The following is a 26,662-nucleotide window of genomic DNA, read 5'->3' as shown; positions in this document are numbered from 1 at the left end:
GAGAAGACAAGATTATTATAAGCTTGTTAAAAGAGAAATAATTTAATTATGTTGGATCTCAAAGAAAAGCAGTTTATTTATGCCTTAAATTAAACTTAATGTTGTCATGGTGGGGGGTCAGAGGAGAGCGGTTCTTGCTGCTGGGGTTGCGTAATCAAATGCTCACTTAATTCTGAAACATACACCTGTGACCTGACAGCGTGCAGGGTCTTGCATCATCCGTTTGACAGTTGCCCTCATTAGTGACACCACCTCTTTAATCAGTGACAGAGCGAGAACCGCTTAACACGCCAACTTCATACCAGCTGGTGAAATGGCCGAAGCGACACCCTGCCACGCCAGGCAGCACCAGCCTCACCTGGGCACAGACACTTCTCTAGTTAAAAAAAGTAAGTCTAAAAGTCATCTAAAGTAAGTCTAAGGTCATCCTGGCTTATAGACCCTTTAAAGCAAATAGCCTTCAACCAAATAACTAACAACTGTCCGAACTGCCTGCCCAGGTCACACAGCACAGCCCGTGCAGTGCCCTGCGGGGCCGCATCCTGACCCACGGGCGCAGCTCCCGCCGAGGGGCGCAGCGCCCACCGACATTTCCCAGGGGCGCAGCTCCCGCCGACCTGTTTCGGGCTGGAGCTTTAGGCCTGACGCTTGTGGTGAAGAGATTAACCATCAGCCCAGGCTGGCACGGGCCCCGGGGCCAGGCCGGAGACAAGGGGTCAGTCCGGGCTGACCGCAGCCGCCGGTGCCCGCAGGGAGTGGAGCTCAGAGCCGGCACGCCTGGGCAGTGTGCCCGGTCAGCGCTTTGCCAGGGGCTCTGCTGCAGCGCCGAGAGGTACAAAGCCTAAAATAGACCCAAGGGCCGCGGGTGGGAGCCCAGCCTGGCCTTGGCGTGCGCGGCCTCCCCTCGCCGCCCTGCACCGCCGTGTTGGAAGGGAGTTTTGACCCAGAGGTCACAGAGCCGTTCCCGTAAGGCTGCAGGATGTTTTGGTCCTGCTGTAACACGCTTATCGCCTGGCAAGTACCCAGACAGCAAACAGCCCTGCAGCGGGGTAACGCTGACACCAGCCAAACCACCACAGCGTGCAACACAGAGAGAGGGAAAAGGAAGAGAGGGGGGGGGGAAGGGGAAAAAAAAAGAGAGGGAGAGGGGAAAGGGAAGGGGAGGGAAAAGGAAGGGGAAAAGGAGGGAAAAAAAGAGAAGGGAAAAGCAAAAGGTAAGAGGAAAAGAAAAAGAAGGGAAAGAGGGAAAAGGGGAGGGGAAGGAGAGAGAGAAAAGGGGAAAGGAGAGAGGGGGAAGGGGGAAGGAGAGAGAAAAGGGGAAGGGGAAGGAAAGAGAAGGGAAAAGGAGAGAGAGAGAGAAAAGGGGAAAGGTGAAGGAAAAGAGAGAACCCCAAGTTTACCACATCCCCAAAAATCTGAATTCAACTGCAACCTGTTCCTTCAGCCACCATGCTCCTCAACTACCCTTTGGCCTTGAAAGGGGAATTAGTGTCTGCTTTTTTCATTTTGCAGTGAAGCAAGCAGACTTTTCGCCAAACTGCTTAGAAAAATAATTTTGGCAGAAGTTCAGCTCATCCCCGCAGCTGCTTCCATAGAATGAAAGACTCCAGTGAGAAGGGACACTGAAGCGAGGGACTATGGAGCTGACACCTCCCGAGGAGATCATTCCACCCTTTTCTCTACACAAGGGCCTCCCCGCACAAACCGCGGCCCTGGCGTGCGCATCCCTGAGCAGCAGCAGGCACCTTGCGAAGGTGGGAGAGCAACAGAGAAAACCCCCCAACTCCAGCAAAACAGTTCTGTGCAATCATGTGAAGAGACAGAGAAAACCGGGGACAGGGATGAGGATGTGGCTTCTGCTGGACTGCCTCAGCAGGACCGGCCTGTCCAAGGGCCACCTTCATGACGTGCTAACGAACCAAGGATTTGGGCATCCCCACTCACACCAAACAAAGTGTCAGCACAACCGCTTCAGGCTGCTACCTGCTAAAAGAAGGTCCTTGAAACACTGGATGGGCTTCCAAGGCAGCCAGGTGCAGGCTGCCCTGTGTCCCAGGGGGGTGCCTCCTTCCCTGCAGACAGCCCTCGGAGTAACAAGGGGTTAAGTCTCTGTCCCTGTGCAAGCCGCGGCTGGGTAACCCACTGGCTGGGTAACCCACTGTGCGGCACCACCTTCACCACTGGTGCAGTCCCACCTGGTGGTATTCAAGGAAGGAAGTAATTGATGCGCTGGGATATAGATTTGCAGCCCTGTGCGGAGAAAAGCTTCACCTCTTTGGGGACAAACACCATCATCCTGGCCACCTCATCCAGGGCTGCCTCGGTGTATGGAAGTCCACGGGCCAGGAAAGCATCCCGTGCGCAGAGCTTCACGTGGTGGTACTCCAGGGGCAGAAACGGCACGAAGAAGTCAATGAGGTTCTCTTTGATGAGGTGGCTGCGGGCGTAACTGTTCTCTGTAGCAAAACACAAGACAAAAACTTCAGAAGCTTCATCTGAGGGCTGTCATCGCTCTGCCAGGCCACGCTTGGCTCTTCCAGCCCTATGTGGTGGGAGAGAGACACCGCTTGTAAAGGGCTGGCCAGCACCTAGTCCGGACACAGAGCATCACTGCGGCTTGCCCATCTCAGGCCAAAAGAAGCCTCGATACTTCCCTGCGGTGTTCGGCTGCCGCCCACAGCCTGGCCGTTTTCAGGGCTGAAGGGGCCACAGGGGACTTGCAGCCCCCTCCTCGTGTGCCGCGGTGCTATGCTCGTGGGGCTGTGCCAGTGGGGACGAAGGAAGGGGCTCACGCTGCAAATAACCCTGGGGTGGGGGCTGGGACGAAGGCTCGTCCCACAGTGCACACACTTGTGCAGCACAAGGTGGATGGGGCCGTGTAAGCAGCGCCCCGCAGGTTTGGGGGCAGCCTGCCCACCGCGTCCTGCCAGCGAGCCCGGCTCTTACCTGCAGGCTCCTGCAGCTCCAGCCGCAGCCGCTGCTCCAGGAACTCCACGGAGATCTCCTCCCGCGCCCGGCCCGCTCGCCAGAAGTCCAGGGCTACCTCGTTGATGGTGTTCCCACCGAGATTGCTGCGGACACAGAAGGGAAGGCACTCAACGTGCGCGCCCCCAGAGAGGGGCTGCCAGCAGCCCCCCCATGACAGGCCTCAGCAGTTCTGCCAGCCAGGCAAGGTGTGCTGTGCAGGATCAGCACCTGAAACATCAGCCCATGGAGGAACCAGCTTCCATCCCAAAGCCCCTTTCTACAGGCACCTATACAGCCGTCTTCCACCCCGCCAGCTCAGCCTCTGGGGCAGCTGCTTTCTCCCCCCGGGGGGGATCAGGAGCCAGCAGAATCCTCCATCCCCGACAGCCCCCTGTCCTGGCTGGGATGCCATTGACCTCGCAGGTGACACTCGGCTCCACACCAAACTCTCAGCAAGCCACCACTGCAAATCCAGGTTAAAGGGCAGAGCACATGGCAGGAGTCCCACCAGCAGCAAAGGTCCAGGGCAAGGATTCAAGTGGCAGCCCAGGACCTGGCAAAACATCCCCTGCCCGAGGGACAAAGCAGCAAAACTGACCATGGAGGCAACCGCCTCTTGGAGGAGCCAGACATCTTCCCCTCCCCTGCAGCCTGAGCCCCTCCTGTCACACACCTCAGGAGATAAATCCCATCACCCTGTTCCTCCCCATCCCTTTGGGGACCCAGAAATCACCTGAGGAACAGGAAGATGGATCTCCGGTAATCCACCTGGCCCTTGTGGTCGTAGTGAGCCATGAAGGGCTTGATGGTGTCCAGGAGGCTGAAATGAAGTTTCTCTGCCTCGTCGAAGATGAAGAGGGGCTGCCTGCAGAGCTGCACAGTCTCACGTATCTGCTTCTCCAGCTGAGCCTGCAGAGCGGCGGGCAGGGGTCAGTCACGGCCGCCAGATCATCGCCCAGGGGCTGAGCCTGGGTGCTGGGGGCTAATCCTGCCGGCAGCTCAGCACCACACAGCCACCTGCTTGTCACCTCCCACCCAGCAGGACAGGGCGCAGAGCAGGAAGAGTTAAAACAAGTGAGTCAAATTAGAGATAGTAAGTGAAGGGGAAGAAGAAAGGGAGAAAAGAGAGCAAGCGACACGGAGGCAGCCACTCACACCGACCGCAAACGGACTGATGCCCAGCCACTCTCTGAGCCATGGCCCCCTACCCCAAAACACCCTCCCCTCAGTTTTATTGCTAAGGACGATGGTAAATGGTGTGAAATATCCCTTTGGTCAGCTGGGGTCACGCGTTTGGTGTCCCCCCTCCCAACTTCTCATGCACCCCCAACGCACTGACCACAGGGGCAGAGGGAGAGAGGGAGGAAGCCTTGAGGCTGCAGGAGCACTGCTCAGCAGTAGCCGGAACATCGCTGTGTTATCAGTTATCAACGCTGCTTTACTCACAAATCCTAAACGCTGCCCCGGACAGGCTGCTGCGAAGAAAACGAATCCCACCCCAGCCAGACGCAGCACTCTGGACCATCCCCAGGGGCACGCCATGCTGCTGGCTCTCACCTTGTACGAGTCCATGTACGTGTGATGGGGGAAGTGGAAAAGCGAGATGAACGTCTTGACGCACATGCTCTTCAGCCCATCCCGGTACAGGTGACTGGCCACCATCCGCGCCACAAAATTCTTGCCTGTGCCGGACCAGCCATGGAAGGAGAGGACCAGCGCCTTCTCCGGCCGCGGGCTCTGCAGGAACCCTTGCACTGCCCGCACCACCACTTCTTTGGCCACGTGCTGCCCGTGGAGCTGCCCGGCGAGGTCTGCTTCCAGCCCTGGGGGGGAGAGAGCAAGAGCTCGGCCTTATTGCAAGCCCAGCTGGGGCTGAAGGTGCGGAAGGAGAGGAGGTGTAGCAGGGCACTAAGCCCACACCGCTCTGCTGGCGGGGCTGCCTGCCCGCAGGGACGCAGTGGTGGCACGAAAGCCACCGGGTCGGTGAGACAGGCTGCCCGCACCCTGCCTGCAGCAGCTGCTGGCCGCAAAAAGACACAGATCTCCCACTGACTCCCTGTTCCCTTTGGGAAGCGGAGGAGGTATCTGGCAGCTGCAGAGAGCACTGAAGCCCAAAGGCCCTCATGAGCTGCTGGCAGAGGGAACGGACACCAGAAATCTCAGGGCCAGCAAAATGCAGTGACACCCATGCAGGGCTCAGCCAGGCTCACTGCGCCCTCCCCACTGGGGGCTGGATACTGGGCCAGTTTGGATCTCCCTGCGTATGCCTGGGAGCTATGGGATGAAGGCAGGGCTTGTGGCAAACTGGGGATCTGCTGTACTGGAAGGAACAAACTCAGCCTCAGAACTACAAATGAATAACAGGGAATAGGACTCGGCTCAGCCCCTCGCCCTCCCACCAGCTCAGCACCCTGCTCAGAGATGCCATTTGCTTACATCACTTGCTAAAGCACACTGGTTTTAAAAGAAAAAAAAAACAACAACAAAACAACACCACCACAAACAACAAAAGAGACAACAGGGAAAGGCAGCAAAGGCAAGCACTGCTCAGCATCTCCCAAGCACAGCACAGCACCCACCTGTGATGTTGTTGACGATCCTGCAGTCTCCCGTCTTGCAGCACTCGCTGAAGCTGCAGTACCAGGCAGAGAGGATGGCCAGGTAATCCTGACCCACCAGAGGCAAGCTCCAGCCTAAAAAAGGCAGCGCTCTGAGCAGAGATGTTCCAGCAAATACCTTCTCGCATTCCGGGTGGACACTGAGCCAAGCCCGGTTCGGCGCTGCCCTCCCGCCAGGGGACCGGCCGCAGGGGCTCGGAGCTGCCGTGCCGGGCAGCTCGGGATGCGGGGAGGGGGATAAGCCCCTGAGGGCAGCCGCACCAGGTGCCCCCACGCCCCCCCCCCCCCCCCAAATAGGTGTTTGTGGCAAGCCGGGGCACGGCGAGTAAGGGGGGAGGCGGCCCGGGCAGTACCCTGGGGAGGGGGCGGGGGGCACAGACCCCGTGCCGGGGCACGCAGGGCGTTCGGAGCCGCCGCTGCTTCTGGCCAGAGGGAGAGAAAGGAGGAAGGTGCTTACCTGGGCTGGGGCCGGGCTCTCCCTCCTCCTCCTCGCAGCCCTCCTGCCACACCTTGCAGGCCAGGTACCGCCAATACCGCTCGGAGAGAGCCCCCACGGCTCCCAAGTGCTGCTTCACGGCTTCGTACCTCGCCCCGCCCCACGCTCCCCCCGCCGCCACGGGGCCCTGCTCCCCCGCCCAGGCGGTCCCCCGGCCCCCCCCGCCGCCCAGCAGCAGCAGCAGGCAGCAGGCCAGCCCCGGGTGCCGGCACATGGCTGCGGGTGGGCGCCAGCCCTGCCCGCCGGCTCGGGCCGCCCCAGCCGTGAGCTCACTTCCTGAGCGGGGGGGTCACCGCCGCGCCACCGCCTCCGCCCGCCTGTCCCAGCCCCGCCGCCGGGCCCTCCGCCGGGCCCCGCTACGAGCCACGCCGCGAAACCCATCCCAGCTGCCAAGGGGAGGCAGCCGGCACCCCCCCGCTCTGGCCGGTGCGGAACCGGGCCCCCGTCCCAAGCCCAGCTCCTGCCGACCCTCGCTGGGAGCGGGCTGGAGGGATGCCCCGGGGAGCCCCCCGACACCGCTGCCAGCCCGCTCCCACGGCCCCGCACCACCGCAGCCCCCCTCTGCCCCCGCGCCGCCCCACAGCACCGGCAGCAAACACCGGGGAGTAAGAAACGGTCCAGCAATTCGTGGCAATAGAGGGTTTCAAAGGTAAACGTTGGGACCTGGATCTAGGGGACCGGAGAACGAAGGAGTTTCCAAACGACGGTTAACTATTGCACGGGACGCTCTCTGCAATTTTTTTGCAGTTGCAAGGGACAAGTCTCTGACATCCAGCCAAGAGATTACCAAAGAAGGAAGAAAAGGAAACTGAAGGCCGACTGGAGGACAAAGCCTGGGAGGCAGACTGCGAGCCTTCAGCCCAAGAAACTAATTGTAATAACCCTGCCTTTCTTAGAAGTAGTGACGAATATGTATTAGCTCCGGAACGTAAAAAACCAGCTGCCTGATGTAACACGTGTGTGTGTTACAGGAGCCCTGACTCCCCGCACACCCAGCGCTGTTTACTTGCCTTTTATTAACCCCATAAATATATAAAACTAAAAAACTTGTAATTTCTAACAGGGGGAAGGCAAATAACCTGGGTTTTAAGCAGCCCAGGGGCCCAGCCGAAGCTTTGCTGCCACATACGCAGGAGGTGGTGGCAGTTGTTGTTCAGCAGGGTCGTTTCCAAGGGGACGCAAAAACACAAGGGAGCAGGAGGCAGGGGATGAGGCAGAGCAGCAACACAGGGAGCTGCCCTGCACTGCCTGCCTGCATCTGCTGCCAGGCCAGTTTAGCAGTTAGATCAAAGCTCCAGGACGAAGGGGTTTGCTGCTGGCTCTGGGCCAGGCTTGCTGTGTGACACAGGTGTGTGGGGCTCCTCACCGACTCCCCAAAATGATGCCGTTTCGTTTTACATCGGCACACCTTCGCATGCCACGCACCCAAACACCGGGGCTGGCAGGGTAGGCTCCACTCAAGCAGCCAGGGGAAAAAAAAATAAATTCAGATCAGCACAGAACTACCACGGAATCGCGTACAAGAACCGAGGTATCCCCTGCAAAGCCTGCCTCTGATTCTGCAAACAGGCACATACACCAACTCAGCCCCGGGGGGAGATGACAAGTGGATAAGCCCCATCTAACTTGCACTTTACCTTAAGCCATACCTACTGGTGGCTTCTGACAGGAGACAAACACCTCTACAAGTTACTGAGCATCAGGACAAGTCCACCCATAACTTATCCTAACCGAGCTGAGGACACAATGCTTTGGACATTGAAAAAAAATTTCCAAGGTTATCCCACATGTTCAGAACAATACAAATAAGAAGCATACTAAATGCAATTCATCCAGCCTGGCAACTCACCCATCCAGGTGGGTGGGGAGCAGGATCCCACACGGCCAAGGCATGGAGCAGAGTGGATCTCCATCAACAGGTGGTTGTAAATATTATACATCAGCATTAAAGATACTGGTATTAACATGACTGCCCTCTCCAGCTTCAAAAATAACGAAGCTAAAACCTTAACACCAATTGCAAACTAAAGCCAGCCCATGTTAAAAAAAAAAAAAAAAAAAATCAATTAAAAATCGAACTCACTGTAGCCACAGCAAATAAAACTGCCATCAGCCTTTCTGAAAACTAGCTGAAGCACCTGAATTGAAGCATTTATATATATTTATAAAAAAATGCATAGCTGTAACATTCAAGCTCTACCCTCCTGGGGATAGGTGCTTTAGCTGAACAGAACTTATCAAAAGGGACAGACTTCATAAAAAAATAGGTGTTTCTATGTGCCAAAGGAAAAAAGAAAATTTTAAAAGATAAAACGACTGACTGTCCAACACCACACCAGCTCCATGGTACTATGGTGTAACTCCTAGGGCGTCAGCTTTGCTCACGTGCATAAAAGCTAGAAGGGAAAATAAAACCAGTTGTTCAGTAACCTGCCAGCTATGCCCTGCAGTTATCGAGGCACTGAAGTGCTGAGGGGGTGGGAATCACCCCCTTTGAAGAATTCAATTCCCTTCGTGGGACCTCAGGGGTGAAATTATCCCCATGGATTAGAAGGGATGCTGCAGGAGACTGGAAGAGATCCTAACGCACTACATGGAGGTGAACTCGCCTACATGCGGCTTGGGAAGGATGGGGCTAGGAAGCACAGCAGTCAGTGCCCTAGTACAGCTCGCTGGGGTTGTGTCTGCCCCCCCAGCCTCCAGTGTCGGGTTGGGTTTTTTTTTTTTTGCTTCCTCTGCTGAAGCAGCACTCACTGTGGTATCTGCTCCTCCAGCTGCCAGCCTGGCAGTAAGAGGCAGCTGCAGGGCCCGGACGATGCTAGGACGCACGGCTTTTCACCTCACGGCTGGTCGTTCCAAGGTAGTCCTGGTGAGCTGCAACCACCTGATTAAAAATCCATCATCTTGGGTCAAGTCAGGCTTTACAGTGAAAGTGTCATCTAAAAAGGAAGGAAAAACAGCACCACAAAAACGGCGTTATGCCTGGCTTACTCAGCACCCCTAACACAACGTATTACAAGCAAACAGGCAGAGGGAACCTCGTAATCCACAATTTTATACTCCAGGGTGTATCTGCTGGACAGTCCAGAGATGCCATGTATCCATCCTTTTGTGTTTTTTTCCAGTTTCCACATATCAATGCCTTCTGCACATCCACAGATGAACTCTGACAGAAGGCAGGAGGAGGAGGAAGAGGAGGAAGAGAGTCTCCTTCCAGAGCTCAGTACAACACAGCTACAGATTAGATCACTAAATAAAACGAAGATTGGGAATAAAGGATGTAGGGGCAGTCCTTTCCCCGCAACAAAGTCGTATCCCCAGTCTCCTAAAAGTATCAAGACTCCACAAAGAAAAAGCAACAGAGCACCAGTCCCAGACTTGGAATATAGGAACTAAGATCTTCTTTTAATTTCTAATTTTTAGAATCAATAAAAATTCGTAAGGAAAGATTTGAAAGAAATTCAGGGAAAAGGGCTAATTCTCAAAACCCTTCGGATCTCCACTGGCTCCAAGTTGTTCATAATCAGAAACACTCTTAACATCTTCCAGTTATCCGAATTCTCCCCCTGCTACTAAGACCAACCACTAGCAGTAACACAAGGGGCTTCTAAAAACAGCTGTCCAACTAGCAGTCTCAGCCTTTCAAAGCTTAAAAGCATCTGTAGTTTCTGCAAGTTGCTGAACTGTTTATACACAAAAGAATCCCGTCCTCCCGCCTGAGCAAACTGGCACCTCCGAAGCAGAGATGAAGAACATGAAAAATCATCACCACACAACGCCAAGAGACAACCCCCACCCCTCAGAACATCCTCCCCCCCAAACCAGTTCTTCCAAAATTCAGCTATGCAAAGTTTCAACTGAGAAACTCTAGTCGGGGAAATAAATAAAATAAAAAAAAATAATTAAAAAAAATAAAAGCAGGTCCCTTCGGTTGTTTGCCAACACGGAGCTGACGCCACAGAGCAGGTCACAGACACCCCCACCCCCCCCCCCCCCCGCGCCTCCCGGAGCAGCACGGCTCCGTGGTGCCCTGTCCTCAGCAGCTCACCATCCTGAGCACACAGCAGCTCTCAGCACCTCCCGGATGCCCAACGTTCCCAACTGCGGGCATCGCCTCCTACCTCCGAACCACTCCTGCAGGGGGTTAAGAAAACCAGCCAGATTCAACCCTCGCACTCTGCGGGCACAGGTTCTGATGCCTGTTTACTTGGCCAGTCTCATACAAGGGCTTCAATAAAAGCTTGGAAAAGCCAGCCGTGAACACCTGCCGAGCCGACAGACGTCTCTTGCCGACTCTGTACACATCCCTCGCTCCACAGAACAAAGCCAACCTACTGGGGCACCACCAAGAAATCAGCCCAGGCGCTTGGGAGATGCGGGGCCATGGGATGTGGTTTCAAAAAGTGTCGGAAGAGTCTCCTGTTCTTCTGCATCACTCTGGGACGCTCTTCTTACAACACATCTCACCAACAAGGCTCTCGCACACAACCTGCACATTTGACCCCGTTCTCAGATATATGTGACCGGAATAAATGGCATTGATATTAGCAAATGAGTAACTATGGAACACCAGCAGCAAAACACTTTAAACATTCAGTCCACCACATGTCAGAACAAGAGAGACAGACAGACAGGAGAGAGAGAGAGAGAGAGAGAGAGAGAGACTTAAACAATCTATCAATGTTGCTTTATTAAAATCTTTATTCACACAACGTTGCTTTATGCAGAATCTGACCCTGGGGGATACAAGTAGAACGTCATGATTGCGTTCCGTTTTCTTATTAGCAACCTCCATTTGTGCAGCTGCTCCCAGGGGCGATCCTCCGACAGCTCCAGGAGGGGTGTCTGTTTCGAGCATCTTGCTCCAGCTGCCACAGCAAATAAATTACCTTCTTAATAAATTAGTATTTTTCAGCTGAAGTTTGTTTGGCAAGACACACTCCAGTTCATTAGCTGCTGGAAGAGGAGCAGACTTCAGTGCCTCCTCCAGCTTGACTGCTGACTTAGGAAGGAGGAGATAAATAGCAGATGGCTGATGATGCTCTCTTTTTAATTAGTTCTTGATTTCTGTGCTTCAAGCACTCCGATATTACTAATTTCCACAACACAACCATTTTGTAACATCTGGAGCCAGTGGATTACAGCGTGCGCAGTGAACGAGAATTAGAAGGTGTCACAAAAACCTCATCAGCAGAGCTCAGCACCTGCCTCACAAATGACGCTGTTTTTCAGAGATTCACGCAGACCCTGTTCGCATGTGGATGCTGCTTCTTATTTCTTTTGCAATGGTTACAATCTAAAATTTCTCAGGGCTCTGTATTCAAGCAAAACAACAATCGCTGCCAAAATGCCAGAGTTTATCACAAGGCCAAAATCAGATCTTCCTGATTTTGGGTAAGAGAGAAATTTATTCTTCTTTCCTGCTGCAGAACACCAAGCTCCAGTGGTGTTTACAATGACCAGAAGCATCAATATGAAAAAAAAAAAAAAAAAAAAAAAAAAAAAAAGGAAGAAAAAAGCAACTCTTCGTTCCTTACTTCCTTTTGCTAACAATGCTGGACTTCAATGCCCTTTGCTCACAAGTAAACCAATACACTGCTGTAAACCTCTGATGTTCGTACCGGGGAAGAACTTATCCCCAGGCTCCATCTGATGGCAAAACCTTCAGCTTAGAGCCCCGTGAACAAGCAATACTAAGTCCTGAACGCTCATTGAATTTCCTAAAGACAGAAAGACTTTTTTGGGAATCCATTATTAAACCAAACATAAATGGTCAAGTGATCGTATGGAAATCAAAACATCAAATTTTGGTAGATCCTTCCCAAAATATTAAGTGCTTATGATTAAGCTCAAAGAGAAGAACATGCTTTTAAAAATACTACAAGCTGCTACCATGTGCTTCACCCTCTCGCCTTTCTGTAAATCATCTTAAATTTCCTGGGAAACAGTTTACGCCAAAATGCCTCAGTATGAGCCTATTCTGCTTTCGAATAAAAGCACTCACTAACCACCCAGCTGTGGCCCACAGTACTTCCCAAAACTGTCCTGCTCAAGCACCAGGCTGGCTCAGGCGGGGGCAACCCCTGCGCCGCTCCTGCCCATGCTCCCGCCGCCCCGGGGGAGCCCAGGCACAATCCACGGCGGTGGGCGAAGCTCACCGAAGGACCGTGGCTTCTAAAGCACGTGTTACATTATCAAGTGCAGCAATAAAGAGGCGCTAGCTTACCAGTGACCTAAAAGCTGGCTGCGCATTGCAGTTCTGACCAGTGACACCAGTAACTAACTCCAGATCCTATCCTGGCTCAGGGGTGGCTGTGTGACGTGGCCAAGTCCAGAAGAGGTCTAGCAGAACATAAAATTCAATTTCAGATAAACACTGGCTTTCAAGATACTCTGCTCATGCAATGACAAAAGGACTGCAACAAAATAAACCTGCGTTTTTAGAATAAGCTCTCACTAACTCCTCTTTGATCAGGTCCCTTTGAGCAGGCAGGTGCAAGAACAGGAACAGCACTTTATCTGCCCACCACACTACAGCAGAGCTAGAAAGATTTTGACGGACAAATCACGGAAAAGGTCTTAAAGTGACATTTTGCTGCTCTTGCTCACAAGTCCAGTAATACACAATCGCTTTGGGAAGTCAGCTCTTATCCTGCTTCTAAGGACCACACCGTCCAAACTGAAAATTAATGCAAAGCTGTTCAATTTGGAAACGTAACCACGAAGCTGCTTCCCTTCTAGACATGGATTCAGACCAACAAGTGTGACAGGTCCTACGGCCACAAGCTCACCTGCAGCACAGGCAGACGGTGCCGAAGGGTGACAGGACTAGCACAAAATAAGTGCTACAAGTCTGCCCTGAAAAGCCAACTTACACCAACTCTCCCCTATCTATGGCAAAACCGCTAGGAGTGAGAACCCCGAATGCCCACCCCAGTCGGAACATGGCAGCGGGGGTTAGGGGAAGCAGCTGGGAAAGGCAGAAAACTTACTGGAAGCTCTGGCAGCAGCCAAGCTCAGCCACAAGCCACCAGGTAAACCCGTGGGACTGAAAAACCTGCCGGTGCCCCACTAACAGCAGCAGGGAGCTGCGGGGACAACAGCGTGCTCTCTGCGTACGAGATGAAGCCAGACCACAGCTCAGGGTTCCCTCCACTCCCCAGGGCCTGGCCCACAGCTGTGGGTTACTGGGAAGCCCAGCAATACACCTCTCCCCCCACAGTGCAATGCCCCCAGACCCCCCACCTTAAAGCAGGCCCACAGTAAGCAGCATGACTTCGCGAAACAGAACCTGCTTCCACGGACAGATTCTGTCCTCCTCCTCCTCAGCTACAAGATAATGAAAGTTTGGTTAATACGGACACAGGACTGCAAGGGTATTTTCTCTACTCAGACCTTGCCAGATTCCTTATAAATGGAAAACAGTAACGGGAACACATGGAAACATACTTTAACTCCTTAGATGCCAAGTGCTGTATAACCACCCTGTCCTCCCCTGAATCTCCAACCCTGTGGATCAATCTTTGATAGGCCTTCAGCAATAACTCTGAAGCATTACCACGTACAAGGCAAACCCCTTTCCCAGCCTTTTATCGAGGAAAAGACAACTGAGCAGCAGAGGTCCTCTCTCCCACCCCTAATGGCATTTAGAAGAACATCCCACCCCCAGGGGGGTGGCACAACTCTTCAGTCTAATAATTGTTTTATTCACCACTTCCTCTCTCTCTAAAGAAGCAGTAAAATGCCTAACCAGCTCACAGCTGATTATGCACAGCCCTGAATCAGACAAAAACTCGCCAGAGTGTATGTGGGGAAGAGAAGGGGAGAGGATCGTACTGTTCGTCAACATTTGTCCCCTCTAGATTCAGTCCACAAATTGGCGTCTACGTTCCGCACGCTTCCACCGACACCAAGAGCCGTTTTTATCCAGTGCAACGTCCACTGCCGGCAATGGACACAGCACAACGGCCAAGATGCCATTACGGGTACTGAGCCGCCCGAGGCTCCAACTTGCCACCTCTCACCGCTGTCAGCCCAAGGTAAAAGCCAGTGCCACCTCTGTTTCTCCGGCTCGGAAGCTTTCCTGTTCATTTCAGTCCATCTTGGCCACAGCCTTTCTGAACCGATTGTGCTGTTTTTCTATCACTTTGTTTTGTTTGTTTTTAAAAAGGGAGTTTCATCTGTGTTCCACTACAATTACAAATGAGACAGAGTCATCCTGTCTTCCACCAGCACAACATCTGGCCCAAATTGGTCTGTGCACTGCTTCACTGTGGCCAGAATGCTGAGAAGCCGCTGGTCTAGGGCATCCAGATGCGGGTCAGAAAGCACTGGTGAGATGGGGTCATGCGACATAGCAGTTTTTAAGGCAGACTTCAGTACTCCATTCTTCAGGTAATTAAGTCTGTTCCAGGTAGAAACCCGGATGCTGCAAAAGAAAGACAAACACAGTCATCATACCACTGTCCAGCTGAATTCTCACCAGCAAACCCAGAGCCAGCCTGTCAAGGGAGCCTGCTACATCAGGATCGGAGTATTATTCCCCGGCAGTTTGGGGATGAGATGTCCAGGTACAACTGCATTATATGCAAGACCTAAGTGAAGCCTGAGAACTGAAGGTGAAGAGGAGGAATCTAGTATGACATAATTCCTGTGTTATACAGGGCCACTTCCAACTGCTAGCAAGGAAGTTCTTCGGTCCTGAAGATTTTCAGTTTGAAAAGGAAAGGAAATTGACAGTCTGGCTGTTAATTCAAACACAAAACTGGCGTCACCTCAGAAAGAGCATCGCTGACCAACAACTGATCACAAAGGACCAAAGTCAGAGGACTGAACTTCCAAGAAGGTGAACGCAGCAGCGATCTTCCCGCTTCACTGGTCACCGAACTTGTTCGTGTCAGCTCATCTGAGCTGTCTTGTTCCGTGAAGTCTCTTGGGATTCTCCCTCAAATTTTTGTGGTTTAGCACCACTGGTCTACACTCTTGGCTTTTGATGATCTCTAAGGAAACCAGAAATATAAGCAAGTGTCGTAACAAACCTATAGTTAAAACAATTATGCATAAGAATCGGTATGTGGCATTTGCCTGGTATCAGAAACAAAGATGAGAAAGACTCCAAAAGATCCTCATAAAGCAGGAAATTAAATATGCATTTAAAATTAATGCAGGAAAACTAAAGAACTGGAAAGTAACTTTAGTTTAACTGTTCTCCACATGGTTTCTAAGGGAATCTGGTAGAATGTAGGCCAGGTATACCACAGCACGCATAGAGCCTTGCTTAGTTCAAGCAGGAAGTGACAGCTCAGGCTTTCCGCATAGTTCCCAGGTTCCCTGAGGAATTTGGGAGACAGAACCTTCCAAGCACAGGCTCCAGGAACTCTCAACTAAATGGTTATTTTGGAAGCCTTAAAGGAGTTAATGTTATTTTGAAATAACAGAGGCAGGAAATATATACCAGCATTTTTCTCCCTGGAACTTTTATCTATTTGTTAGCGAGAAGAAGCAACGGCCTGGTGAGGGAGCGAACATGGAGAACAGATAGCAAGTCACAGTCTCGAAAAATAAAACGAACACAGCTCAAAAGGCCCAAGTCGAAATGAAATCCTGCAAGAAAACTACAAACTTCCTTTTGAAAGGAGCACGCTGAGCAGTGCTGCGGTCTTGTTTAGAAAGACCCTTTGGAAATGAAGGTAGTTAAGTTGCCAGACACGTTGAGTCCTTAGCTTCTGTCAGGGAGAACTCAAACTGTGATGTGAACTTTTATTCAGCAGGAGCTGGATGGAGACAGCTGCAGAGGCAAAGGACCTGTCATACTGACTAAGGAGAGAGCTGAACCAGTGACCTGGAGGCGAGACTACTTCCTACAGCCTACCGTCTGATTTACTACCTTAATGAAAATTTATTTCTCGGCTTCTTAAGCAGTGATAACACATCAAACGAACGTCGTGCCTCAAAAAAATAAAGCACTATGTGCCCAAGTGAACATTTTCAGGTTGCCAGAAGGCTTCAAACTTAATTATATTGCAAACCTAAGGATTGCATAAGTGAACAGCATCCCTGCGTTTCACTTACATGCAGCACTGATAAAGAGGAGCCAAGATGCTTCTTTCATCCAGGGCAGGGTTTCCAAAGCTGAAAAACAAAATTAAAACCAAGTGAACCAGCTGAACTCCTAATGTTGTTCTCAACATCAATGGCATTTGTGAATAATTAAACAAATAAAAATAAAAATCAATACTAGGCAATTTCACGCTCCAACAGATCAAATAATTTACATTAAAATGTAAACAGGCCATGCCCAATTACAGATATAACTCTCAACAGCATCAGCTAACATACCAAGTAAACGGAAGCAACAACAGTGTACCTAGTTCTTTATCAGACCAAGGCACCTTAGAAATGAACTTCAGAGTAGTTTAGAAATTGAGCTCATCTTGCAAAGCCAGGGAAAAGAGTAATTGGTATTCTGGACACAGAGAGTGGGAGCTTTGCCTGCCTGACACAGCTGGACAGGGAATGAAGGAAACAGCAGCCACGTGCTGTTTTAGATGGCCAGGCTTAGATCAACAGTTCAACTAACAAGGTGATCAACTTTAACATTTCATGATCATGCTCTCTAAGGAAGGCCTGTCAAAAGGGTTTCATAGTATTTCAAGCCTCACCTAAATATTTCTTTAAAAAAAAAAAGTTTCAACCTGCTCATAATGCTTTTTCAACAAAAAGCTTTCCCCTCAATGAAGATAACTTATTCTAGGAGTCTGGCATTACGCTGCTCAAATAGCTATTAGTAGCCTTAAAACTGGAACAGGGTCCCCAGATCATGGCACCAAGGAGTGTCTGGACAATGCTCTTAGTCATATGGTTGAGTTTTAGGTAGTCCTGTGAGGAGCAGGGAGTTGGACTTGATGATCCTTATGGGTCCCTTCCAACTTGAGATCTGTGATTCTATGAAAAAAAAGTCCCCCTGCCCTTTATCTCAAAGCAGCTAAAAGCACTTAACTTAAGCTTTCAAAAAAACAATTAACTTCTGGGCCTGCAAAGCTCCATCAGAAATGTTTTCATACCGTCATAAGCACGTACCATAATGAAAGGTATTATGACATTATGACAAAAACAAATGAATGACCTTCAACTACCACAGTCACTTCCAGTGACTTAACACATCAACTTCCTCCTAGCCCATTGCCAGAGCATTACAGAAAGACAATTTTTGCCAAATTCATCTAAAACGGTCTGAAAGCAGCAATAATTAAGCAGCCCCAAGGTGGAACACATCCTGCTGACATAACTGAAGGTGCGTTACTGAACAGGCTGATGCATAAAGACAAAACAACTCAGCCACTGCAGGCAAATTAGAAACAAAGGAAAGAAGGAAGGAAGGAATCCACTATAGGAAAGGCAAAAGGGGGAAGAAATCCTAACTCCAAGCCTTGCAAGGATCTGTCTAGAGGTCTCAACTGCTGTGCAGGCTTCGTACAAGTGGTACGCAGAACCGCAGCAGAACAGAGCCCTGCGCAGGAGCTGCCAGCGCTACCCATCAGAGGCTGCCCCATCTGCAGCAGGGGAAATTCACCGATGCTGCAGATGGCAGCACCCGTCAGGGAAACAAACTGGCGTCTCTGGACTAAATTGTGAGGAAGTGGAATAGGTTATCTGTGTCTTTAAGAAAAATTCAGCAAATTGTTGTGATTTAAACAAGGCTGCATATTCAATAGGATTTTTAACTTAAACTATTCCAGCCACTGTACAAAAAACATAGCAAAGACAGAACAGCTTACTTTTAAAACACATACACATCCTAGTCTGGCCACAAGAAGGACTTCTCATCAGTTCCTCCCAGTTACTACATGCTCCATTTTTGTTTTGGTAATAGTCAATATCCACGCTCAGGACATCATCATATTTTCCTCTCATATCAGTTTTATCTCCATTTTAAACTTCTAACCTTTTAAAGTCAGAGCAGACATATCCAGAAGGCAGGGAATGCCAAATCATTCAGAGACACTTTTCGAAAAGATCTGCTTTCACTACGGCACTCACTAATACTTACTGGGAAATACTAAACCGTAAGTTTCTAATCTTCCATTAATTAAAAGCATAAAAGTGAGGGGCTTTTCTGGGGATAGGAGGAAAGACACAAGCAAACTCTTGAAAGTTGCCTGGGGGAAAAAAAGGTCATACTGTGCTAATTTGTGGGTTTCTGTAGTTGGGGTACGACTTTGCCGAAAGCAGCCACGGTATCTAGAGCACAGACTGAGCACGACAGCCTTTGAAGGACCCCAGCACTTGGCAAGGTAATTTCTGGTAAGAAGGAAAGCTTTAGGTTTTTAGCACAAAAGGTAATAATGAAAAAATCAGAGAGAAAGAAAACAGAGACACAGAAAGCAGATAAACGTGTGCCCTTGTGCTCGCCACTACCTGGCCACCAGATTTCCCTCACCCTCACCTTTTGGCGTTATCCAGGAGGATGAGCATACTGGCTCCTTCATCATCCTGGAAACTCTCGTAGTGATGCCGGTCAGCATTCCCAATCAAATAGTCAAAGACGGCGGTGTCAATGATGTCAAGGAGACGAGGGCCCGAGTCATACGGTGAAGTCTTTTTCACAGCATCACAATAGCTTTCGTCATACTCCCACCTGTGGGCCGTCAAGAGAAACCAAATCAGATCCTCAAGGAACGCTCCATCATCGCACACCAACACTATTTATAGCTGTCCCTTTATTCCCTTATGAGTGCATAAGGAAAAGGTGAGTGCAGCAGTCAAGGCTATATAAAGAAGAAAGAGTTAAACAAAAGTGTTTTCTTGAAAGAGTAAGCCCTGTACTAGCACCCTAGCGTAAGGGGCAAGCTGTAGTTTCAGTGCAAGGTTACACACCACCTTCCTACAGAAAACAAGGTCAGAGATTGCTTCCTCGCTGCTCACAATGCAGCAGTGGCTGGGCTGCCTCATGGCATGGTTACTGTCACGACTTGCCTGCCTCAACTTCCTAACAAAGGACTCCAAGGCCGGTCTCTATTTCTATTGCACTGACCTGCTTCCATCAGTCTTGCCTTCCAGCGACCCTCTTCATTTTGTCTAATGCAAATAGCCTCATCACGGTTACTAATGACCTCCCGTGCCCTGAACAGAAGGGCCTCACGTACATTCGTTCTCTTTCACTCACAGTTGTCCTTTCCTCCCTACTTTCCTTTCAGGGTATCTCACCTTCTTCTCCACCGGCAGGATTTCAGCTTCCCTTTTCTCTCCTCTCCTTCTACAGGTAACCTAGGCATGTACTTCTGGTCTTTAACATGGATGTCATGTCTCAGTTCTCCAAAGCTGGAGAAATTTCTCATTTTCTTCTTTACAGTTTTCAAAGCTATTCAACACCACCACCGAAACAGCCAAATCTCTGGTGGATATCCATTCCATCTGTCAACCTAGATAACAAGTACATCTCTAACATCTTCCATGCAAGGACTGAAACGATCCTTCACAAAATAGCAGTTAAGTTGGAAATGCCTTAAACCATCTGTGACTTGGAAACAGAAATGGAGGAAACACAAGCTGGAGAGGCTCACTGACATACTCAAAATTACAAAGTTGTAAAAGCGTGGAGAAGATCAGAATTTAACTATCAGAACAGCCACATACCCCACGCCATCTTCTGGAGGTCTGGAGCCTAAGCTCTCGATATCCCATCTTTGCTCCAGTTATCCAAATCAGAGCAGCCAAAAATTTAACTTCTCGATGCTTCTGTTAACACATCACACACACTCCCTCAAATGCTGTCACTAGTTCCCTTTTGCATCAAGGTCCAACTCACATTCAACTTATAGCACAAATCCACAAAGCTACATTATCAGAATGTACCCCTCCTTGTACTGGATACATTTCTTTTATGCTACATCCCTCTCTCCCTCAAGTCTTTCCCTTTCCCTCATTTTACTTTAGATCAGTATTTGAACTCCTTCCAACAATTTTTCAGACATACTATGCTCTCTCCTCTCATTTTCCATTCAGTCTTTCAAGGCAGACCTTTCTCCCACATTTATTTCTGATAATTTATATTGTACTAGCACACGACTTCGAAGGTCGGGGATTTTATCTATTACACGTCCATTAAAAATCATGTACACTAATGTGACTATATGGATTATGTTCCAAAGGTTAACTCAGGACAGAGTAGAAGCAGCTAGATCAGGAAAAAAAAAAAAAAATCCCACAAGAGTTATTTTTCCATAATTACCAGACACAGAAAAAGGAGAGCACGACATCTAGAACGTTTAATCACCCTGCTGCTCTCAAAGTGAAAAGCGCGACATGACAAAGTGCAAAAGAACAGAACCACGTAACCCCATCTGAACCAGGCAGGAGCAAGCAAGTTTTAAATACAGTGAATGTCAAATTAGCATAAGTATCAGGGTAAACTCCAGTGTAAGCAGGCAGTTTATGGCGCAAAAGTCTCCCCAAAAAACCCCACACCTCCAAGAAAGAGTCCATTCATTACTGCAATTCACCAGGCACTAAATACAGCTGATGTTGACCTGTTGGAAAGGAGATAACATCTGCTGCTAAAAAAACCAGACTTTGTACTTAATACTCTAAAACAATTCAATGAAGCCTTTGGATGAGATTCTTTCCGAGAACAATCACATCATTGGAAATCAACGGGTATTTTAGATCAAGAGCTAAAAAAGAAAATAAAATAAAAAAATCTTTTTAATGACTTGTTCAGGGGACAGACTTGGAAAAATTTGCTAAGAAAAAAACATTTGCTCTGGTCATGGCAAAAATATCTCCAACCCAAATACTCAGACATGTTACATCTATCGTACAAGACTACCAGATCCCATGTTTGCTCTTCTCTAAAAGCATTCTTTAGATGCTGAGCATGGTCACCAAACGCTGACGGTATTCAAAGCAAAGAACTTTTCAGCGCCTACCTACTTAAGCTAAAACAGCTCCACAACTCCTGAAGCCAACTACAAGGACCATGAAATCAGGTCTGGCAGAAAATAGCACAGCGCTACCGTATTTTAGTGGGCCACAGAGAGGTGCAGGGTCAAAAGAAGGTCTAGTGGCACAAGAGAAGAGTCTCTGCTTGCCCAGAGCCGGGACTTTCAGAGCCTGGAGCGACTGCATGGGGGAGTTTTGTTCCAGCCAAGAAGCAGGAAAAGGACAGCACTTAGTATCGTGGAAAACCAGATTTCTTTCTTGTTCGTTTTAATTTAAATCTCATCCTAGAATTCTTGACTTTTATTGTCATATCAAGAAAGCTGTCAGGAAAACTCTAGGTTTTGAAAGCACATGCTCCTTAATTAGCCACTGTACTGCAAGGGTATTTCTAGTACAAATTACCATGTGTAAAGAACAACCTTATCATGCTCTCATACCTGGCCAGTTTGCCTTCACGGTAAGTCCTACCCCATGGGTGCCGATGTTTCTGAAGAGGCCAGACATCGGGCAGCCACAGAGTCACTGACCCCTCCATGATGTCCCCATCTGCACAAGCTGGTTCTGTTTCCCGACAATAGTAGCACTTCCCATAGAAGCAAGTGTTATTACCTTAAAAAATAAATAATACATATCAAAAGAGCAGAACTTAATGCAAGGGATGCCAACTGAAATTCAGGAGCATATTGTTGCAGCAGAGCCTTCCTTGCAACAGGATTTCCTTGCACTTGACGTCATGCTTCCCATCGCTGAGAGGGAGAGGCTCAAAGGAGGTTAAACAGACATCTATTAATTCAAAGGAACATGAAGGATTAATATTCAAAAGACAGTAAATCTATTTTCTAATGTTTCTGTCACTCAGAGTTAATACAACACTGCACAATCAACAAGGTTTTGTGACCCCTCCCTAGTCTTTAGGACCTTGACTTCGCAACCTTAGCACTGCTTGCTTTTTAAACTTCACGCTTCGTGTGTCAGTTTTCCCACTTTTTTGAAAAAGTTGACCAAAAAGAGACAAGTGAAAAAAACACTAAGCAGAACTCAGATGGATTTGGAGCCCTGACACCTGCCACACGCCTCAGTTACTTGAGCTGACTTAGCAGGGGAAATTCAAACAAGCTGTCATCCCTGTATGATCTAGGAATGCAGAGCTGTCAACATTTTCATGAGTGTCTTCTGACAAGGGAGGAACAATGAAATCCTGCCACCTTTAGTCCGTTAAGGCCTACATAGCCTGCAGCGTAAAGTAACCTACGTAGCCTAGATTAACATTTTCAGCTTTTCTGTTTCACCCTTCTAACCTGCCTTGGCCTGACGCTTGCCAAGTTAATTCCAGTTCCATATTCACAGATGTTCCTACAAAGTTCAACTGTGTCTCACTTCCTTGTCATTCCTCTTATTCCCTGCCCTTTCTTCCTTTGCCTCTGCATCCAACACCCTCCTCAAACCAGGCCCAGCTCACTGAAAAAATAAAAGCATTTCTCACTTTCCACCCTTACACACCACAATCCCTCAGCCAGCCAGCACTCCTTTGCTGTCCTCCATCCAGCCCCGGCTCCTGTGCTCCCACTAGCCCCGTCAGACAACTTGAGGGCATCAGAGAGATCATTACCATCGACATGGAGCTTGCAGCAGACCAGACCTCTTACCTGTGTGGAAAGCCCTGCAAGCCTCTCTTCCTACCCGCAGCCGGCAGCAGGTCTAGCCAGAGGCAGAATTCTTTGAGATTCTGGCTGCAACTCAAGCAAATCTGCACCGAGTACGCACGAATCATCTTTTCTTCAAAAAACTCAGAAACCTGGTCAAACGGGGGTTGACAAGAGATCACAACCTTGTCCCCAGATCCACCCGTTTCTTTGGTTCATGCTCTATACAGCAGGCGGTTCCAAGGAATCTATCTATGGGAAGGCACTGAAGTTTTGTGGAGCCATACTTTTCCAGTCAGCATTTCTGCTAGAAAACTGCTTAGTTATCTTGGCTGAAATTTGAAAAAGTAAAGTCTGCCTGAGGCAGACACCCAATCTGAATGCAAAAAGAGTTTGGCAAGGCAGAGCTACTCTCATCTGAAAGTTACACCTTATAACTGAAAGTGTTAGGCAAACTTAGTAGGTGAGAGTACCAACAGTGCTTGTAATAGAAATAAACACAGGCACGCATATTTACCAGCTGTAATGAACAACCACCTCTATGGTCTTCTTATTAGGGGGGGGGAAAAAAAAAAAAGAAAAAAGTAGTAACTGGGTATTTTATAAAAGCCTGAAGAACTTAAAGGCTGCTGCATAAGTCATTTCTTGGTGCTTAATGACCACCTGGTAGGAGTTCACATTAAGAATTCCCATTAGGTGCCCTTCACAGCATTACTGCTGCAAACAACGTACGGAAGTTCTGACACATGTAGTTACAAATTCTCAGCAGACTCTGATGGAGCACAAACAACATCTAATACCAACCAACGCATCAGCCCTAAAAATCATCCCAAATCACCACTGTGTTTGTCTTACATACAATTCCGTATTTTTTTTTCCTTTCAGGTCTCATCACAGACTTTTCTAACCACCTCTGACAGCAGAGAGAAAATTCTTACTCAGAAAAATTCCCACCCATAACAGCAGCATGAGGGAACACAGAGAAGTTACAGAGGAAAAACTATTTGGAGAAAATGGAGCCCTCCTTCCCCACCAAATGGGGTTATACAAGCGTTAAGATCACTCTTGGCAGAGGAAGAGACTCAGCAGCTTCCAGCATCACAGTTAACTGTTCTGTCGCTGTACCAGAGTCCCACAGCTCCTTCTCCCCATTAAACAAATTTGTCTTACTGGGCTGCACAATCCACAGCCTCCACTTACCCACAGTCATGAAGGTGCCCAGAAGCTGCTCCGTGGCTACCGGTTTGATCTCCGTACGTAGATTCACAAACCTCCCAACCACCAGCGGAGCTCGTCGGAAACCCAGAATTCTGATTTGGGGGGAAAAAAAACCACATCATGAGAATGTGCAACATAGGCAGCAGTTCTAAATTCAAACAAAACCAAACCACAGTCTCTGTGCTGTTGTCTGACATCGAGATGACAGACCAGAGAATGAAGTTGGAGAAGGGAGGAGGTTGCTGCAGGGCTCCAAGGTGAAGTAAGGAAACTAATTTTTCTTAAGTGCCTGGATGTTAAACTTGCTTTATAAGCCATCAGTGACACTATTAAAGCATTTGCAGCAGAGCAACAGAGGATGCACCATGCTCCAACTCAGAAATCAGACCCCATACCAGAAATATCCATCATCTGTCTTGGGTGCAGGCTGAAGCAGTAACCATATGGCCTCTGAGCCGGTCACCTGGAAAGATCATTTATAATTTGTGGGAATTACCATCTATTACAATGTTATGTTTAAGCCCAGTTCAATTACACTTGAATGTAAACAATCAAGGAGTTATCTCATTTGACATGAGGGGAGAGAAGGGAAGAGAGAATGGTAGAACAAAACTGAATGCCTGAAAAACGTCTGGAAAAAAAAGAGGTGGGAAGAATAATTATAAAACTTGCAGACACAAGATCCAGGTTCCACTCCCACATCTGCCACAGCCTTTGGTCTGTGACCACAAATGACTTGAGTATTTGTAATGGTATTTTAAAAGTGCTTAAAGGAGGAGTACAAACATCAGTGTATCAGCCCCAACTCTCCCAACGTACTTTTGACATCCTTTTGGTAGCCTTTGCATCTCAGAAAAAGAGCCTGAAAAGGGAATGATCCGCATTCCACAGACATACTGGGACAGCCACTCTAATAGCAGGGGTTTTAGATATTCAACAAGTCCACTCCCTTCCATAAGTATAAAATACCTCAAAGAAAGGGCAACACCAAACATCTGCCTGAACAAATCAGGTATGCATAAAGACAAAACTCATAGCAAATACAGAGTTACGTACAGCTTGAGGAAAACACAAGTGTTCCAAGTAAACAGGCACAGAGCTTAGATCTGAAAAACTTGTCCCTGTATTTTCAGACCCACAGCTGAAAGGCCACTATCCCGGCTAGCACAGCCTCCCCGTTAGCTGTGAACATACAATAGGATTCAGATCCTTCTTGAAACTACGGCATCCTTGGACAAAATGTGTCACTGTCACCATTCAAACCAAAGGTACATGCTGAAGTTCTGAGGGCAGGTGTTGCTAGGTGTTCTTGAAGAATACAGAGGTGCAGACACACAAAGCGAGGAGAACGGCCAAAGAAACAAGCACAAACCCACAACTGAACAGACAGCAAGGAAGAGCTAAGAACAAGGGGGCTGGACACCACGAAGAGTTTGAGTTGGTGCTTTACCATGTTTGATTGCTGCTTTTTCAGGGGAAGTGAAGTCTAGGTGTTTCTTGACAGACAAATGGACAACAGCCATCTGGCTACATCACCTTTGTCTGGGCTTAAAATAACCTGATTCTGGCCAACCGCCTCAAGACTGCAACAGCAGCAGTGGCTATTACACAAGTAGTTAGCACCAAACCTCCCTACAAATACTAATGTCCACTGCCTGTGCAATCCCACAGATGAACCAGGACTAACAAACCTACCCTTTACCACCTATGAATTCTGTCACAGTGATGAGCCTCTTATTTGTGTGCTGAGAAACCTCACTTTAAGTGCAGCCATTCTATTCTTTATTGTATTTGTCCCTCCTTACTCCTTTCCCCAAGATTTTAAGTCTCTTCCTGTAAAATTTTTTTGCATCTTCAATTCTCTACTGAAATCTTCTCCCATGTGCCACCATAGTCCTCTTACCATGAGCAGACCAAGACTGCGCTCATTTATTCTAGATGATACTGCACCTCTAGCAGTATTGTTACCGAAATCTCAGAATGAAGAACTTATCGACACCAACGTGATGCAGATAAGCAGACACTTCTTTATTGATGGCTGGGTGCGTGAGTGAGTCCTCTCACGATCAACGCACACCAAGCTTCAAAATCATACACCATATATAGAACTTATTCATGCATATTCATTAAATATTTGTGCAGAATCATAGTATTTCCCAAAAATCATTAACATACCCTCCTCCCAAATCCGATTCTGCACAGTAAAGGTTAGAAAAGTCTAGAAATGGGTCTGGGGTACGATTTGGGTAGGTGGTACATGAGTCGGTGGTCGCGAACTCCCCCCTGCCGGAATTACCTTTTACTAAAGCTCACGGTTTCTTGGCAGGTAACTACAAGCTGTTCCAGTCGACTCTTCTCCCCAGTTCCCATTAATTCTACATTCTGACATTTCAAAGCATTCTCCCAGTCTACTGTAAATACTGTATCCAATTATCTTCAATCATCTTGAATCTTAAGTCTATTGTCTAAGTATTAATCATTCCTACTAGGTGATTCTGACCTATTCTTCTGGCCTTGGTACAGGGCTGTACAGAGGATTTCATAGCAGCTTTTGCTGTGCAACTACAAGTTTCATTAAAATATATTTCTTATTCCAAATGATTTTATAAAATCAAATAAAATCAATTAACTCTAACTTATTAGCAGATCTGTAACAGTATTTCACAGCTATCAACATGCAGTGTTTGTATTTTCAGTCCCATTCTTTGTACTCCCTGTAACTTTGTTTTTTCTTCTGGTAATTGCACCTCCAGCTCAGGCCCACACACCCACCTGGGTAC

General features: G+C 48.6%; 2 protein-coding genes across 3 annotated transcripts in view; both read right to left on the bottom strand.

The window, feature by feature from the left end:
* Window positions 1–23: 23 nt before the first annotated feature.
* On the bottom strand, window positions 24–6,295 carry TOR3A (torsin family 3 member A). The gene is made up of 6 exons (XM_055815523.1): window positions 6,043–6,295; window positions 5,547–5,660; window positions 4,525–4,790; window positions 3,701–3,876; window positions 2,947–3,071; window positions 24–2,456 (listed from the first exon to the last, which is right to left on the bottom strand). The coding sequence occupies exons 1-6, from the start codon at window positions 6,293–6,295 to the stop codon at window positions 2,206–2,208; spliced, it is 1,185 nt and encodes a 394-aa protein (XP_055671498.1). The 3' UTR covers window positions 24–2,205.
* A 4,467-nt stretch (window positions 6,296–10,762) lies between these two features.
* The window catches only part of FAM20B (FAM20B glycosaminoglycan xylosylkinase), a 29,098-nt gene continuing 13,198 nt past the window's right edge, over window positions 10,763–26,662 (bottom strand). For both annotated transcript variants that reach the window (XM_055815505.1, XM_005231630.4), the window contains exons 4-8: window positions 23,865–23,974; window positions 21,459–21,630; window positions 18,527–18,718; window positions 16,153–16,212; window positions 10,763–14,509 (exon numbers count right to left, since the gene is read on the bottom strand). In XM_055815505.1, coding sequence (XP_055671480.1) covers window positions 14,278–14,509; window positions 16,153–16,212; window positions 18,527–18,718; window positions 21,459–21,630; window positions 23,865–23,974 — 766 coding nt within the window. In that variant the 3' untranslated portion in view covers window positions 10,763–14,277. The remainder of the gene's footprint in view (window positions 14,510–16,152; window positions 16,213–18,526; window positions 18,719–21,458; window positions 21,631–23,864; window positions 23,975–26,662) is intronic.

Source organism: Falco peregrinus, chromosome 10 (genome assembly GCF_023634155.1).
Source record: "Falco peregrinus isolate bFalPer1 chromosome 10, bFalPer1.pri, whole genome shotgun sequence".
Taxonomy (NCBI): Eukaryota; Metazoa; Chordata; class Aves; order Falconiformes; family Falconidae; genus Falco; species Falco peregrinus.
Note: the sequence above shows the minus strand (reverse complement) of the source record. Positions and strands in the feature narration are given on the sequence as shown.